General features: G+C 39.4%; 1 protein-coding gene across 9 annotated transcripts in view; it reads left to right on the plus strand.

Moving 5' to 3' along the window:
• Positions 1-15,813, plus strand: part of LOC104683218 (6-phosphofructo-2-kinase/fructose-2,6-bisphosphatase 4) — a 56,236-nt gene that overhangs the window by 23,790 nt on the left and 16,633 nt on the right. For 8 of the 9 annotated variants that reach the window (XM_010389946.4, XM_010389945.4, XM_019280385.3 and 5 more), the window contains exons 2-9: positions 4,360-4,476; positions 8,134-8,230; positions 10,630-10,696; positions 11,741-11,815; positions 12,669-12,725; positions 13,059-13,180; positions 14,848-15,055; positions 15,611-15,757. In XM_010389946.4, coding sequence (XP_010388248.1) covers positions 4,360-4,476; positions 8,134-8,230; positions 10,630-10,696; positions 11,741-11,815; positions 12,669-12,725; positions 13,059-13,180; positions 14,848-15,055; positions 15,611-15,757 — 890 coding nt within the window. Of the gene's footprint in view, positions 1-3,550; positions 3,573-4,359; positions 4,477-8,133; positions 8,231-10,629; positions 10,697-11,740; positions 11,816-12,668; positions 12,726-13,058; positions 13,181-14,847; positions 15,056-15,610; positions 15,758-15,813 lie in introns of those variants that run through there. The other variant, XM_039558722.1, reaches the window with a different exon arrangement.

The raw sequence follows: 15,813 nt of genomic DNA on the forward strand, positions 1-15,813 counted from the left end.
AAGAAGGGAGACTGGTTGTCATCATTGATCAAAAGGATCCAATGCATTAGCAATGGTTAACTTGGATAAGTGATGGCTAAAACACGTCGGGCTAACCTTATTTGGAAGGGTGGTTGTGTTGGCTTAAAGTCAGATATTTGTGTATGAGCCTCTAAATAGTATGGGATTTTTGGTGAACAGGCCTTGAATTGAAGGCCATAGAAACTGCAAGAATACTCTGTAAACTTCAGATCTCTAACAGTAGCAGCTTGATACAAAAAATATCCGTCCTTAATGCATATAAGGAAAAAGCAAAATCTGATTCTGGGTGAAAGGAAAGGACAGCTGATAATTTGTTTGGTAGTAAGTGAACCTGGAAAATATCAACTCTTGACTCTGGTTTCACAAGATCCATGAGTTTAGAGTGCTGATGAATTGCAGCACAGCTGATCTAGATTGTTCCATGTCCCAGTTTGGTTTCACAACCTTCTTTTGCATTTGCATTGTTTCACAATAGAGTCTAAGAGGCAGATAATAAGCATGTAATTTCTTCTTTCCTTGACTGTTAAGTCTTAAACTTTAGAAGGGCAGGCAGTCATAATTGTACTCTCGAGCTGCAACTTGCTGTGCTGTTCTTTAATGTTTAAGAAATATTAAACTGGGATAATGACTTTGCTTCAGTTGCAGCACTTCATTACTTGGCCATTTTCCCTCTCTGATTGGTATTTTGGGTGTGTTTTTCCCTCTTTGGCGGTGCTGCTTATAAACATGCACTCTTAAATGCATATATTACAAACTTCTATTTTAAAGAAGAAGCTGGCTAAAGTCTTAGAGCATCTTTAGCAAATGATGGGGTACAGCCTGTAAGTTTTGTTTTACTGTTCTGAGTGCACGTGTTCCTCTAACAAAATTAGAGGCACATGTTGATGGCACATCCACAGCTTGGGGCAGTCAGAAACCCTTAGGAGTTATATATGTGAAGTAGTAGTGAAAAATGAGGGTTTTTTCTGGAGACTAGACCATGTAGAGATATTTCTGGACATAAACCAGACAATCCAGTGGGTAAGGAGTGAAGAGAAAGCTGCCCTTAGGGGTCTGCCTTGGTTCTAACTCACACACTTGTAACTACTTTTTTACTGGAAGTTTTTTTTAATATGAATTGAATGATGGTGAGGTGCTGTGAAAAGGGGGATTGAACACTGTGCCACTGGGAAATGAAGAGTTACGTACATGTAACCTGTGGTATGTTTGGCTATTTTTATCAGTCTACTTCCTCATGTCAAACTTGCTTACATTTCTTCAAGGAAAAATGTAAGCCATGAGACACTGACACTGAAAATACCTTTATGGGAATGAATATTCCTCCCTCCTTGCAGTGAGTGTTGGCAATATTCTGTTGAGAAAGCTGTGGTTTAGATAAAGTGAAAGATAATTAATTTCTTTGGAGTATTTGATACATCCTCAGAATTTCCCATTCTGTTCTGGTCTTAACTTTTTTACTGAGCTAATGATCGAAATTAAGCCTTGTTAATTACACAAGATCACCGGAGGAAAGAAATTCTGCTGTGCTGAGTCTTGTGTGTGTTGAGAATGCTACACTGAGGTACAGAAGAAGTGAAGTAGCTTTTGTGTGCTTTTTATTTATTGATGTGCTTTTATCCTGCCATTTAGCTGTGAATGTGCTGTTTTGGCCAGCACAGGTGCCTTTGGCTTCTTCTTCCCAATGCACAGGAGTGTTTGTCACAAAGTGCCAGCTGTGCAGGTGGATGAGGCTGCAGCCACTGGTGGCCATCTAATCCAGAACACCAAACATTTTTTAATGCTCTGAATTTTAAACTATGGACTGCCACCCTCTTGTTAAAGACAGGCACTGAGGGTGGCATATCTTGTAGCACCATGTGCTTTGTAGTGTTGTTCACATGGCTGTGGCATTTTGTAAAAGCAGATTATTTGGGATCACTGGGATCAGTGATATTCCCCCTTATAAACGCAGGGGCATCTGTCTATAGAGTAAAAGCACTCTTGGTCAGCCTGGCACCTAATGAGAGTAGGATTGCCAGTTGTTTGATTGGGATAATTCTCTTGGTTTCTGCTCTGTGGTTACCCACCAGAGAGATTGGAGTAACAGGTGAGATGTGCCTGTTAAACTGGACGTGTGGGACAAAGGCAGCTTTGTTGGTTTTGTACTTTCTTTGAGGAAAGACATGTAAAAATGCAGGTGATAGCAGACTGGCACGCTGAATGTCCCTTGTGCATGTTGTAGTTGTGTTGATCTGGTTTGCTGCTTGGTTAGAAAATCTATTACAAACCCATGCAGGCAGTAGGACTTAATTTAGAAATTTAGCTGTTGGTGTAGTCTGTGATGCAACCATTTAACTGGGTTGCAGGTCTCTTCATGGCAGCTTCCCAGCCCTCAGTTTTGCTCCAGTACAGGTTTATTGCTGCATTGCCCGAAGACAAATGTTCTGTGAGAAGCTTAAATTTGTATGGCTGACCCTAGCAGCAGAAAAAGAAAAAAAGAAAAAGAGGTGCTCTAAGAATAGTTAGTTGGTAAATTCTGCCTGGAATGGGTAGAAAAGCCTGTTACAGCCAAGTTCCTTGCAGAGCAGGATTTCGGGCTGTGTATGGAGCCTTTCTGTACAGATTCTGGTTTGTCTTTTACAGCTCTTTCTTCACTGCTTGTACTGAATATTGTTCGAAATTCGAGCTAGGTATTTCAGGTGAATAACCTTTTGAACAGGCTTTGAAGAAAAATATATTCTCTTAAAATTTCTAGAGGCTCAGGGGGTTCTTTCATCTCAGTGTTTTATTTCACTGTCCTTCAAGCTGGAAGCAAGGCTGTTAAGCTTAATAAGCACTGTGCTCTTGGCATTCCATAGACTTCGTTGTTTCCCCAGAGACTTCCTTCACTCTCTTGGATAGGGGCTTCACAGCCTGAATTTATGACAAATAGAAAAGGGACAAGAAATTATTATCTTTTTTGTGTATAGGCTTCTGCACACAGGAACTGACTGTGAGGGCTTTTATCAATGTCCTTCCAGAGACTCGGTCATGTTTGGATGGATCTGTTTTGCTTTGCCGTTAGTTCCCTGTCGCTTTCATTACAGGCAGTAGTTGATTGTTTCATGGGTTTGAGGTTAGGTACCATTTTACCTCCTCTCCCTGATGAAAAGTTGTGTACTTTCAATGGTTTTTGTTTTGTGTCTTTCAATGTGCATTTTAAGATAGCACATCTGCCTTTGCTAATCTGCTTGTTCTTTTTTGATCCGTTATGTGAAGTTATATGCACCAGGTCTGTGCAGATGACTTTGTGGGATGGGACTTTGTCAATCCAAAGTTTGGGAATCTTGGGTAATCACAGTGCTTTGTACAACAGTTCAGCTATGCCTTGCAACTAATTACTGAGATTCAGTCTTTTGCAGTGAATGGATGTCTTCTCTGTCAAGACACTGAGGAAACTGATACACATGTAGATCATATAGAAATTAATTCCCTTACAAATAGAGGGTGAAGGAAGCTGGTGTTATCTGCATCACTTTAATATCTTCTTTCTTTTTAGGCAGTTCCGTGTAGCTGTGATAGATTAATGCAAGGTATCCTTAGTTTTGTGCTGCTAAAATGTTCAAAAACTTGTGATTTGAAAGGAAATGCCTCAAGGTTTTCAGATTATACATACAATTCTTTCAAATTGCTATAGTGTTGTGTGTTTTTTTTAATTAAATGCTCTGGCTTTGATTAAGAGTATTTCTGTACATATCTCTATATCAGATTATTGTACTTGATTGTGTAGAATACTTGTGTCTTATTCTTAGTAACAGCCAAAATGAGCTCTGCTCAAGGGAGATTTTAGTGTTAATTATGTTTAAAAGAGAAGTAATCAGTAGTGAGTAGCATGTCTTACTATAATGTATTAAGCTGCATCTGTCATGCTTGTTTTGCTCAAAATCAAGAAAAGGTTGAGCAGTGTTTACGTCTTGTCTTAAAAATGTAAAAATTATTTAAAAATTGCCGACACCTTGCTGTTTCCTTTCAATGCAAGCACTGAACTGAGGTACACAGGGGCATAAGATGTCATTTTCCTTTTTCTTTGGTATTGTTTCTGTGTGCAAATACCCAGGTTTCTTCTTTTCTGCCTGTTCACAACTCACACATCCATCATTGCACTACCACTGACTCGCTCTTCCAAAATTCAGCATAAGAGAGGTGGTCAGGTTCACTGTCCTGCTGTAGAACCCCTGAAACAGGGAGGCACGGTGCATGAGCTGCCAGGGTGGTCACCTCCTCAGAGAGCACAAAGAGAGGGGTTTTCCACTGCAGCAGAAGCCTTTGCTTTATGGGAATGTTGTTGGTAAATCCTGGTTTCCTGTGTTTCTGTTCCAGTATGTATGACCAATTGCCCTACTCTGATTGTCATGGTGGGTCTCCCAGCAAGAGGAAAAACCTACATCTCGAAGAAGCTGACACGCTATTTAAATTGGATTGGAGTGCCTACGAAAGGTGATGGATTTATTTTTGTTTACATCAGAAGGACAGGGCACAACGTTAGGTGGTTTATAAACCTGATTTCCAGTAATTTTGTTGCCAAGTTTGACTACTGAAAATCCTTCTGCTTTGTTAATGTATTTTCAAGCAATAACATACACAGGCACTCTGCATTTAAGTGTTTATTGTTTAAATTTTAAGTGTTAATTGGTCAAATTCTGTTGACTATCCCTTTACCTCCTTGTTCTGCCAGGTGCCTAAATCAACCTTTTTCCCATATCATTAAACACTGCCCTCTTTTTGTTTATTTATTTTTTCCTTCTTTTCCTTTCTTCACGTGGGTGAAAAGGAATGTTGTTTACAAGCAGTTGAGCAGTCGGCACTTCTGGGTTAAATTTCCAGATTTCTCCCATCTTTTTTCTCTGTGAACTTTGTGCTACTTGCAATTCTCTACTTCTTTGTGTTTGTGGAATGACTTGCAATTCTTTGTCTAAATACTAAGCCCAAGGACTGAGGCAGCCAATTGCCACTTGTTATCACCTTCTTAAGGATTTATCTGTGTGTTTTGGGCAGGAAATGGCTCAGATTGGCTGTGCCAAGGACCTGGCTGGGCTCCTGTGGTATCTTGTGGGCCCAGTAAACAGAACCTAAGTCCATTCGAGGTTCTGAGCAGCCACCTCCCCTTCCTTCTCCTCTCTCTTGCAGAAGAGCAAGACACTTTTAGTGTGCTGTGATTCTGTGTCCAGTGCAGTAATAGTAGTTTTATGCCTAGTTAATAATTTAAATGACATTAAACATATGAGATCATACTAAAGTGTGGAGTTTTGGCTGGATATTTAGACATGTATTTCCTAGTAGCTCTAAGAAGTCAAGATGAAAGGTTCTGGTCTATATTTAAGCTGCCTTTTGATTCTAGGGTGAAACTTTTTGTGTTGGTGTTTTCCTAGGCTTTTAGAAACTTGGATAATGTGCTTTATTTAGAAGAGACATTATGGGGGATATATTATATTGTTTAAATATGAGAGTTTACAGGATTTAAATTATCACTTGATTTTGACTGTTTTCATGTGGTTTAACCCTTCTGATGACCAGTATCAGCTAGTTGAAGAGTTCAGTTTTATCCATTAGGCTGAAATGGAATAGCACTCTTAAGTAGTTTAGCCTATATCCAAGGTGAGAAAATCCTTGTATTTTAGATACATATCTAACTGAAATTTATGAGATGTGTTATGTCTATATATGTCATTGTGTTTGAGCACTTCACTGTGTGAGCTTTGAAAAGCAGAAGTCTGGTATTGGACAACAAACAAGATATTACCCGCATCTGGCTCACGCTTGGTTGAATATATCCCAAATACTGATTCTGCTGTAGGTGTGGTTTGGCTCAGCTATAGGAAAAATTCCGTGGGCTACTGTGAGCAGCACATCAGGAAACATACATACTTGTGCTAATGAAAAACAGGTAGAGCATTGTTGCCAAATTTTACAAAAATGTGCAACATGAAGCTGCCATATGAGCTTCTATCCTGGGTTGCTGGGTATTGTTTGTCTTTGTTAGAAAGGGTGACTTGGGATGTTCTCGGAAAACCACAGAGCCCTTCTGTTTGTGTCTTCAGTGATGCAATTTTACTGAGTCAACGTAAAACACCTCACTGACTGGCTGAGGGAACAGATGACATTTTCCCTAATTCTTCCAGTTGGTGGGGTTGAATTGATACAGGATCAGTATCGAGTAGCCCTAACATCTGCTACCCTTTGGCTCTTAATGTCTTAAAATTAGTGTGTGCTTAATTTAGCAAGAGTTCTTGTTCTCTGAGACAGATGGTTCAAATTACAAGGTTATGTAAACCACAGAAAAGATAAATGCCATCTTTTCATGTAACATTAAGCAAGCTGGAGAGTTCAAGAACAGAAGGTGGAGGTAAATAACCCAGGGTTGGTGATGGTTGAATCATTTCAGCCATCATTTCTGTGTTTTCTTCCTTCCAAAATCCTCTCTTGTTTAGACTCTGAAATGGTTAAAAGTACAGAGGACTTTTGTCTGTTTTTGAAGGAAATGAGGTCAATTAGATGTCTGAATAGAATTGTGTTGCAATGTGGTTTTTAGATACTAAGTATTGGAAGCTTTTTTGAATAGCTGTGGTTGTGATACCAGTTAGCTTTGGGAAACTTTTCCATAGGCGTGGATGCTAAGAATAAAGGCTGAAGATTGTCCCACTAGATAGCACTTTTTCCTTTGCTGTGCATGGCCCTCTGGCAGTAACTATTCCTTCTCATGAAATTCATTATTTTTGATTTTTAAAGGGCTATTGTCTGACATCGCTGGCCATATGAACTACTTGCACCTTCTGTTTTCCTAACAAGGACCCACCTTTTCATGTAGCCACTGTGGCCAGTGCTCATTAAAACCATCACAGAATCACCTGGATTGTTCTATAATCCATGTCATGAAAAAATTCCATCAACACTGCTGAGCTCAAACAAAACTTGACTTTTGGGGAAAAAAATAATTTTTATATCTTTATCCTCTGCCTCCAATCCTGACAGCGATCTGTATACAGCAGCTGGTTCTTGAACTCTTTTGTTCCATGTCATTTTTCTTAATTGCAGCCTTATAGTTGTGTCTCCTGCTTCTTTTCCTCTTTCCAGAAATGAAGTCTGGCAAATAGTGTTGTACCTTGGCAGCATCTCAAACAGAATGCTTCAGTGTGGTTTAATGTTAAAAAAAAAACCAAAACCAAAAGCTTTGCAGTTCCACAGAAAAGACCTCTAGGTCTGAAACAACTTAAACATTAATTGCATTTCAGAGACCTGCTTTTAGAGCCATTGAATGAAATTAATTAGGGTTCAGTGTCATTCTGTTCTGAGGCAAAGCAGAACTGTCTTGCCCTAATCCCATACCTGATACTGTGACATGTGTTTGTCCACGGATGTTTTCCACCTTTGCCCAGATAAGGAATAGGAATAGGTGTTTTTTGTTTTTTGACCACTGCTATGAGATCACAGTAAGATTATGTTTCATATGTAGGATGATTTTTTAAATTATTTTTTTAACAGGTTTTTTTTTTTTTTCTTTTCTCAGTAAGTGGAACAGGGGTTGTGAAATACTAATCCTTAAGGAATAGAAATATTTGAGCAGGGTTCTGAACAAATGTTTCCACTACTGGAATTTTAAGTTTTGTTTACCTAAAGCAAGATTGTTTAGTTCTATTTAGAGCTCTGCCTTGCTTAAATAAGAGCTGTAAGTTTTGGGAGGTGCTATCTGAATACTGTTTCACTGCACATATACATAGTATAAAAAGCTAATAATCATAATTATTAATTATTATTACATTAATGATCATTACTAGTCCCTTATAGACTTTGAGTAATCCCTGAAAAGGAGGAGAAAAATTTCTTTTTGTTGCCCAGGCAAGCTGGCAGGCAAAGGCACTACAGTATGGCCACTGAAGTGGAGTGACTACAGCCCAAATGTTCTTTAGCTATTTCCAAGATTTATTGCTGTCTTGCTATTCTAAGCCTCACAAAACACAAAAAGAAGTATGATACATTGACTTCTTACAGGCCAAGTTGTTTTATCCTTGCAGGAAGTTTGGCTTCAAAGTTGCCATGACTTCTGTCCTTTTCATGTGACTGTTGTTGGCTCCTGCTAATGCTGGTTTCTCTTGGCAGAATTCAATGTCGGTCAGTATCGTCGAGATTTGGTGAAAAAGTATAAATCCTTTGAATTCTTCCTGCCTGACAATGAAGAAGGCTTGAAAATCAGGAAGTAAGTTTTGATTGTGGTTGGTACACAAGGCTAATTGTATTAAAATGATATCCTGTGTAATTTGCTCTTAGAGATGGCTTGAAGTTGCATTTCTGTATGTTCAGAAGACCCTTAGGGAGACTGCAGGAAAAGATATTCTAGAGAAGGTGGAAAAGTGATTTCTTTTGGCTGATTAAAATTTGGGGGTCTTTTTTTCTTGGTTGTTTCATCTCAAGCATCAAAAATGCAGAGAAGTCCTTCCTGATTCCTTTTCAGTAGGATGTGACTACTGTTATTCCTGTAGATACTCTAGGATATTTTCACTCAAAAGCTATTTTAACAAATAGTTATTAGTTTTCCTATCTTTTTGTAAGGTATCAGCTAATAGATACTCCTTCTGCTGCATAATTCCTAAAATCGCATTTTAGAGCTTTTGTTTGGTTCATAAAGAAAAAAAAACCCACATAACTGCTTTTCTTTTTGATTTGCATAGTGGAATTGTTCATCTGGAGCACTTTGAGTGTATTCATTATTATCTGCTCAAATGAGTGAGAATCAAACATTATTATTTTCTCCTTGAAATTGTGTTTTTGGCCGCCATGCAGGTGCCTCATTCAATTAATGTACTGCCTCAAAAACTGCCTTGTTTTGCTAGTGCTGTGCAAAGCAAGGAGAGAACCAGAGGGAACTTCTGTGTTGAGATGAAGCATTTGAATCTCTGCTCTTGCCTGGAAAGAGGCTGTGCTTTAATGTAGGAACACACCTTGAGAAGAAAGGGTAGATGAGGAGAAAGGTCAGAGCAAGAGGGAGCTGCTTCTTTCCTAGAGGAGATCAAATGAGAAAGTCTTTTGATTTTCTTCAACATTCACTGTACTTTTTAGTATGTTCAGGAAAGCACTTAGAGCATGCAGTATGAAATGAGGAGGCACAGAAATTTGAGACGGATGGAAATAATATTTATTTAGGCTACTTAAAATAGCCTAAATAAAGACTGTTTTGTTCTTAATTCAGCTTCACCTTACACATCAAAAACGTCTGGACTTTCCTACTGTCTGGACTTTGTTTTGTGGCTGTCCTTTGCCTTGTCCTCTCCCTCTCTTCCCTTTCCCCCTCAGCAGCAGAGTGTTGCTAAAGCCAAAGGAGAGCAGCTTGCATAAGAACCTCCCAGTCCTTTGGGATAAAGAGCAGTTGTGAGGTGCATTAGCCTTGCAAGCCACTACCTTTTGCTTACAGGTAGAGCCAAACCTTTTAATGTGCCTCTGTGTCACCTATTAGACTAAATGTTGAGGGATGTAGCATGAAATGGGCTGTGTGAGATGATCTGCCTGGTTAGCAATGAGTAAAGAGGGTTTGTATTTATTCAGTGAAGACCTGAGTGATGAATCTCAGCTCCTGACATCTGTTAACTGTGCTGATGTGGAAATACTGTCAGGATTGGAAAGCCTTCATTTCTCTTTCAAGATAAAGCTGTGCTTGCAGAAGATGGTAAATAGAGGAGTTATGAATTTCAATCTGGAAGTCAAAATCGAGGAGTAATGCAGGGAAGGGCTGTTGAAATGGGCAGGCTTTTATGTTGGTACTGCAAAGAGGCTGTACTTACTGGGAATAAATGGGGCTTTGTTCTGCTAACAAGTAAATCGTGTACAATGTTAATGTTGCCCTCCAGCATTACTGATGTGTTAGGAATCATAATGGACTTGGAACATAATGCTAATGCTGGGGACATAAGAAAGTTGCATATTAATGTGTTCTTATCCAGATTTAACACAAGTGTAAAGTATGTCAGGGTGGGGATTTTTGGTGTTTGTGTCCTCAGCTGTCTCCAGTACTAATTACACTGGGTGGGTGACTGCAGTGGGATGATAGTTCACCTCAGTCACTAATACTTGATGCTACCTTTGCTTTGTTTTGTTCTGTTTTAACAATTTTTTTTTTTTGCATAAGCAGTTTTCACACAGTAGCTCAAAAGGGAGTAAGTAGATTGCTGAAAAGCAGTTGTGTCTCCACTTCAACTCAGTGCCCCAAGATAAAGGCCTTAAGTTCATTTATTTTTTTACTTTTTGGCATTTTGAGAGTCAAATTAAGAAGCAAGTATGTATGAATAGGTAATTGGGAAAAGCATACAGTTGCAGGGGTGATTCAGTGATATTATTTTAGATCAGTGGAAGTGTATCCTGGTCAGCAAAGTTGACAGATGTTCTGTGGACATGTGTAGCTGTATCAGTGACACAGAGGAGCAAGGTGACATGGCCACATTTCCTTAGTGTAGCTTGGCTGACCTCTGTTGGTTTTTTTCCCGTGTTTGGAGGCAGGTCTGTTTTTTAGGTAGATTATCTAACGTTTGAAGGGCGCTTTGCTCACAAGTGCATTTAAAAAAATAGCCTTAACCAGCATTTGACTTTGATTCTCTCCTTCTGAAGACAGTGTGCCTTAGCAGCGCTGAACGACGTCCGGCAGTACCTCAGTGAAGAGAATGGGCATGTGGCTGTAAGTTTCTTGTTGAAGACATCTTCTTGAGATGCCTCTGCACTAAACACTGTGTGTCTGCTGGATAATACACAGCCTGAGTAATTCCAATAGCAAGAAAAAAGTCCACCTTCTCTCCACATTACTATAGGACTGTGCTCCACAATGTACCATTAAACACGTCTGCCGTTTTGCTTGCGTGTCCATTTGATAGTGTTCCAAGTGGAAGGTAAAGACTTGCTGAACAAAAAGTATCCTCTGTATTGCTCGGCAGTTGTGTTACTGGCATGAGAAATGTCTGAAGAGAGCAGGAGAAACTTGTATTAAATTGATTTGTACCTGAGTATTTAACAATGGGATGCAAAACATCAGTTCTTCAACCATTGTGTTTTGAGACTAAATAAAAAATTTTTTTTCTTAAGACTACTGACATAACTCTGGGGTTTTTATTAACTAATCAGGGAAAACCATTAGCTATAAGTTCTTCTGGGTACACGAGGTAAATGTTATGCTTTGGCAAACTGCATACTTTAGTAAAACACTGATGTGTTCAGAGCTAAACTGAGTTCCTAGAAAAAGGGCTGCATTGACTGTGTTATTCATGGGTAGGATTTACAACTCTTGCAAATCTTCTGTCCTTAAGTTTCACACTTCCATTGTGAATAGCAGAGTGATTGCAGCATCTTTAATTTGTAGCATAAGTTCACTAAGAACTTATGCATTAGTATTTAATGCTGATAATGGGCCAGGAGGAAGAGTCTCTCCTGCACTGTGTGCTAGGCTTAAATTCTGATTTCCTTTTCCAAATCCAGAGTTCTGCTAGTAGTGCTTTCAAAATGTTACTAATTTTTAGTATTTAGAAAAGAATGTGAGTAAAGTAAGAATGTCCTTGTTTTCCTGTTGAGCTTGTTGAGGTAGTGGGGTAGAGGGGAGGGGAATTGTTTCCATTTGCTTTCCTTCACGCTGAGGGACTTTGAATCCATTTTTTTGTTGTTACTAACACAGTACTTTCCATAGGCTGTGATTTTGTAATTCCTTTCTTTCTCTCCTTTTAATTGTTCCTAGGTCTTTGATGCTACAAATACAACTCGAGAACGTAGAGAAACTATTTATAAATTTGGTGAAGAAAATGGATATAAGGTGAGTCAAAGCAAAGCAGTTCTGAGCTGTTGCCTGATCAAATAAGGCAGTGATAGTTTTCCCCTTCTCTGTACTCTCAGTGCACTAGCACAAGCCACATCCTTCTTAGAGGTTTAATCAGTAGTTTGTTTTGTGTTCCTAAGCATTATGTGTGATTAGAAGTAATTCAGTCCTCTTTTTTCTCATCTTTAGTGTTTGTACTGTTTGGAGCTAAGCTATTTTGTGTTGTGGCTTCAATTCTGTCATCCTGGACCTGTGGTCATGAGTGCAGTGTCAGAAAGAGCATTTAAAATACAGTTCTTCATGCAGTTCAGATCTTTGCTGCAGAAACACAAAGGGGATTCTGTGTTAGTTCTGTACAAACCGAAAACTTTGTGGCTTTCTGCCTTCTGGTTTTGCATTTAGCTGTTCTTCAGTCATCTTTCATTTCCTCTGAACTTAATCTCTGTAAGCCTTTGACACAGCAAAACACAAGCCCCTTTTAAACCAAGGCTACTCTGTTAGCTGAGAGGCTTCTAAAGTGTTATTTCAGAAGCTTTAGTTACTGTTTGTGGGGCTGAACTTGCATCCTCTGCATTTGTTTCTTCCTCTTCCATCCTACAATTTTTCTGCTGCAAAAATTTTCCACTTCCAAGCATGATGTGTCATGGAATGGTGAGCCAGGAATTTCTGATGAGAGGGTTTGGAGAAGCTTTCTGAGTAAATGGAGGGAGATTTAAGACATGACTCTTTTAAAAAGGCCTTGGCATGCAAGTGGGCAACATGCTGCTTGTGTGTGTTAGTATCCAGAGGTGTTCTCATGCATCTTGCTTCTTCCTCCCTTCTGTTCATGTGGCTCCCATTTGGACTGAAGACTTTTTTCGTGGAGTCTGTATGTGTCGATCCAGAGGTCATTGCTGCAAACATTGTGGTGAGTAAAGGAAAGTTTGCTTTAACTGCTTGGCATTGGGAGGTTTAAAGTAGCTCAATAGTTTTAGCAGTACATGATAAGAACTTCCAAGAGCAAAAGCCCCACATTAGCTTTCATTAATGGAAAAAAACCTTTTTTTCCCTGTCCATGTGAATGTTACTAGCTCAGAAGTTTAAGTCTCTGAAGAATAGGTTTTTTTTTTTGCTTTACATGTACTTTAATGGTGTTGCAGACAAAACTTTGTGTCGTGTTCTTCCACTCCCAATTTCTTTAAACATCCATGAAGAAGAGAAAGAAACTTAAATACTGTTCTGCTGGTTTTATTTTAAACAGCAAGTGAAGCTGGGTAGTCCTGACTATGTTGATTGTAGTAATGATGAAGCAACAGAAGACTTCATGAAAAGAATAGAGTGCTACAAGAACTCATATGAGACTTTAGATGAAACTCTGGACAAGTAAGTCATGAAGCAACACTGTGATCACAGCTGATGATCACAATATTATTAAAATGTTTTCTTAAGGTTTGGGGCATCCTGTATTGGGGATTAGTGCTTTCAAGTCATGTATTTCAGTATCTTGAGCTCTCTCTCCTTTGGCAAACTAGAGAGTGTTGACTCTAGGGGTGTAGCATGGAAACTTCCTTGTTTGAGGAAAATTGGCTAGTGAGTCTAGTCTGGGACAATATTCTTTTTGATTTTCCCACTTGGAGAATGTTGTTACTCTTCTGGGATAGAATCAGCATTTAGCATTTATTCCAGACTTTCTACAGTGGTTGGTTGGTACTTGTTTTTTTGGTATGTAGAGGAGACCTGAGTGATTTGTAAGCATAACTTAATTGGTTGGCATGGTTAAGGTTACTTATGAACACATCTGTCTTAAAAATGTGACTACTAAATTAATTTCTTTGTGCTTGCAAAATTATCCTGCAGATGCAGGGCTGTGGGAAACTGCCTTAGCTACATTATTTATCCTCGTGCCAAAGCATTCTTCTGTTTTTTTTTGCCTTTGAACTCTTGAAAAGAAGGTAGGGATAAGTCATGTGAGGAGGAGCCCCATTCCTCTTACTACTGCCTATTTTCAGAGTAGGGTTTGGAGCTGCAGCCATCCCAGGTGCTGCTGGTTTGTTCCAGGCCAGAGCTGCAGAGGAGGCTGAGCTGCATTTTAATGTGATTGAGCGTGAGCAGCGTGAAGCCGGTTCAGTTGGCTCAGTCCATGCGTGTAATTCCCGTGATGGACCTAATGGCTGTGCCTGGCTGGAATAGTAATGATTAGCTCCAAGGAACACGGGCAGGAATGAGGGTGGTGATGCTTGTTTCTCACTACCTCAGTTTGGTTTTATTATCAGTTTTCTTGTTTTATGGCAGTGTGATGTCTCAAACGCATCACTAGAAACCTATAGTGGTTATTTTCAGCTTATGAGACATTTTTCCTTGTGTAAACTAGAGGCTGCTCTAGAATGATAGCTCAGATGATAAAGAATAAGCAGTGAAAATAGAAATTATAAGCTGTCTGATGCTGAGAAGGTACTGGTGGGGTAAATTACAGTACTGTTAACAAAGAGTTGTTCACAGAGCAGTTGAGAAAATGTCTTGCTTCAGACTACTCCCTCACTCTTCTGGTGCCCTAGTTTTTCTGGAGGGGATTAACTGAGATGGGTAATTAGTGACCATTCCTTTTGGCCCCTGGGTGCAATCAGACAAAGACTTGCTGATGGAAAGTATTTGTAACCTGGGGAAAAAGAAATCTGGTTTTGAAAAATAGCTGGATATCTTACTCAGCTGTGGTAACTTAAGTGATTCCACTGAATCTCCCTTTCACTGTGTGGGCTGTATTTTTCCAAGAGTAGGATCTAGATTTGGATGAATTGCAAATAAAGGAAGCAGAAAAGAAAGTGATGTGAGCAGCTCCACGTGAAAGGAATAGAGTTCGTCCTGTACCTTTGGAGTACTGCGTTGTTTCTTAGGACTAATGCATATTCCATGGCTAATTGGGGATTTTTTCATTGCTTTGGCTTGTCGCCCCTTTGTTTTATAATGAGAGAGAGAGTGGAAAGATTGTGGTACGTGCTAATAGAAACAATGGGGAATCTTACTTTTTTTTTTCCCCAACTTGCTCATGAAAGGGATCTTTCTTACATTAAAATTATGGATGTCGGAAGGAGTTATCTTGTGAACAGAGTGATGGATCACATCCAGAGCCGGATTGTCTACTACCTCATGAATATCCATGTGACTCCTCGGTCAATCTACCTCTGCCGACATGGAGAGAGTGAGCTCAATCTGAAGGGGAGAATAGGAGGAGATCCTGGGCTGTCTGTCAGGGGGAAAGAAGTAAGTACCTCCAGACAGGCGTGACTCTGTTCTCTTTGTGTTCGTGCTGGGCAATTACAGCTTTCCTCCTCTGCAGCCTTTTCCTCTTAATGAGTTTAAATGACTTTTTTAGTTGCATGTTTGGGTAGCGGAAACAGGATGGACACTGTGTGTGTTGTGGTATGTACCCTTTTATCTGTTTGTCTTTCTGTTGGCTGAAATTCCTTTTTAATCCTACAGCACAAAGCAGTTGGCAAGAGAGCTTTATTTTTTAACTATATTTTTGTAAAATCCTCACTAGTTGGATAATTGGGAAAGTGTACACAAGTTAAAGCTGAAAGGAAAACTCCTGGAGGGAAAGCTAGGAACTGCTGAGAACTTGTATTTTCTTTGTACTTCTTTTCTTTCTCCTGTCCCTCTTGGATAATGGAGTATGTTGTATGTCTTAGCAAAAACTTTGACAGTCTTTTGGAAAAGCTACAGTGAGCTTATAGAGGCTGGAACCCGTGTATTCTAAACTGAAGGCCGTGTGTTGACTCTGAGCCCTCATCCAGTGTCTCTTGGTTTTTATTCCAGTTTGCCAGAAGCTTGGCACAGTTTATTAATGAGCAAAATATCAAAGATCTGAAAGTTTGGACCAGCCAGATGAAAAGGACAATTCAGACTGCTGAAGCCTTGGGAGTGCCTTATGAGCAGTGGAAGGTTTTGAATGAGATAGATGCAGTAAGTTCTTCTCTTTTAAATGCCTAATAAGTTGCTTTGATTGCTAGAGATGAAGA

Source organism: Corvus cornix, chromosome 12 (genome assembly GCF_000738735.6).
Source record: "Corvus cornix cornix isolate S_Up_H32 chromosome 12, ASM73873v5, whole genome shotgun sequence".
Taxonomy (NCBI): domain Eukaryota; kingdom Metazoa; phylum Chordata; class Aves; order Passeriformes; family Corvidae; genus Corvus; species Corvus cornix.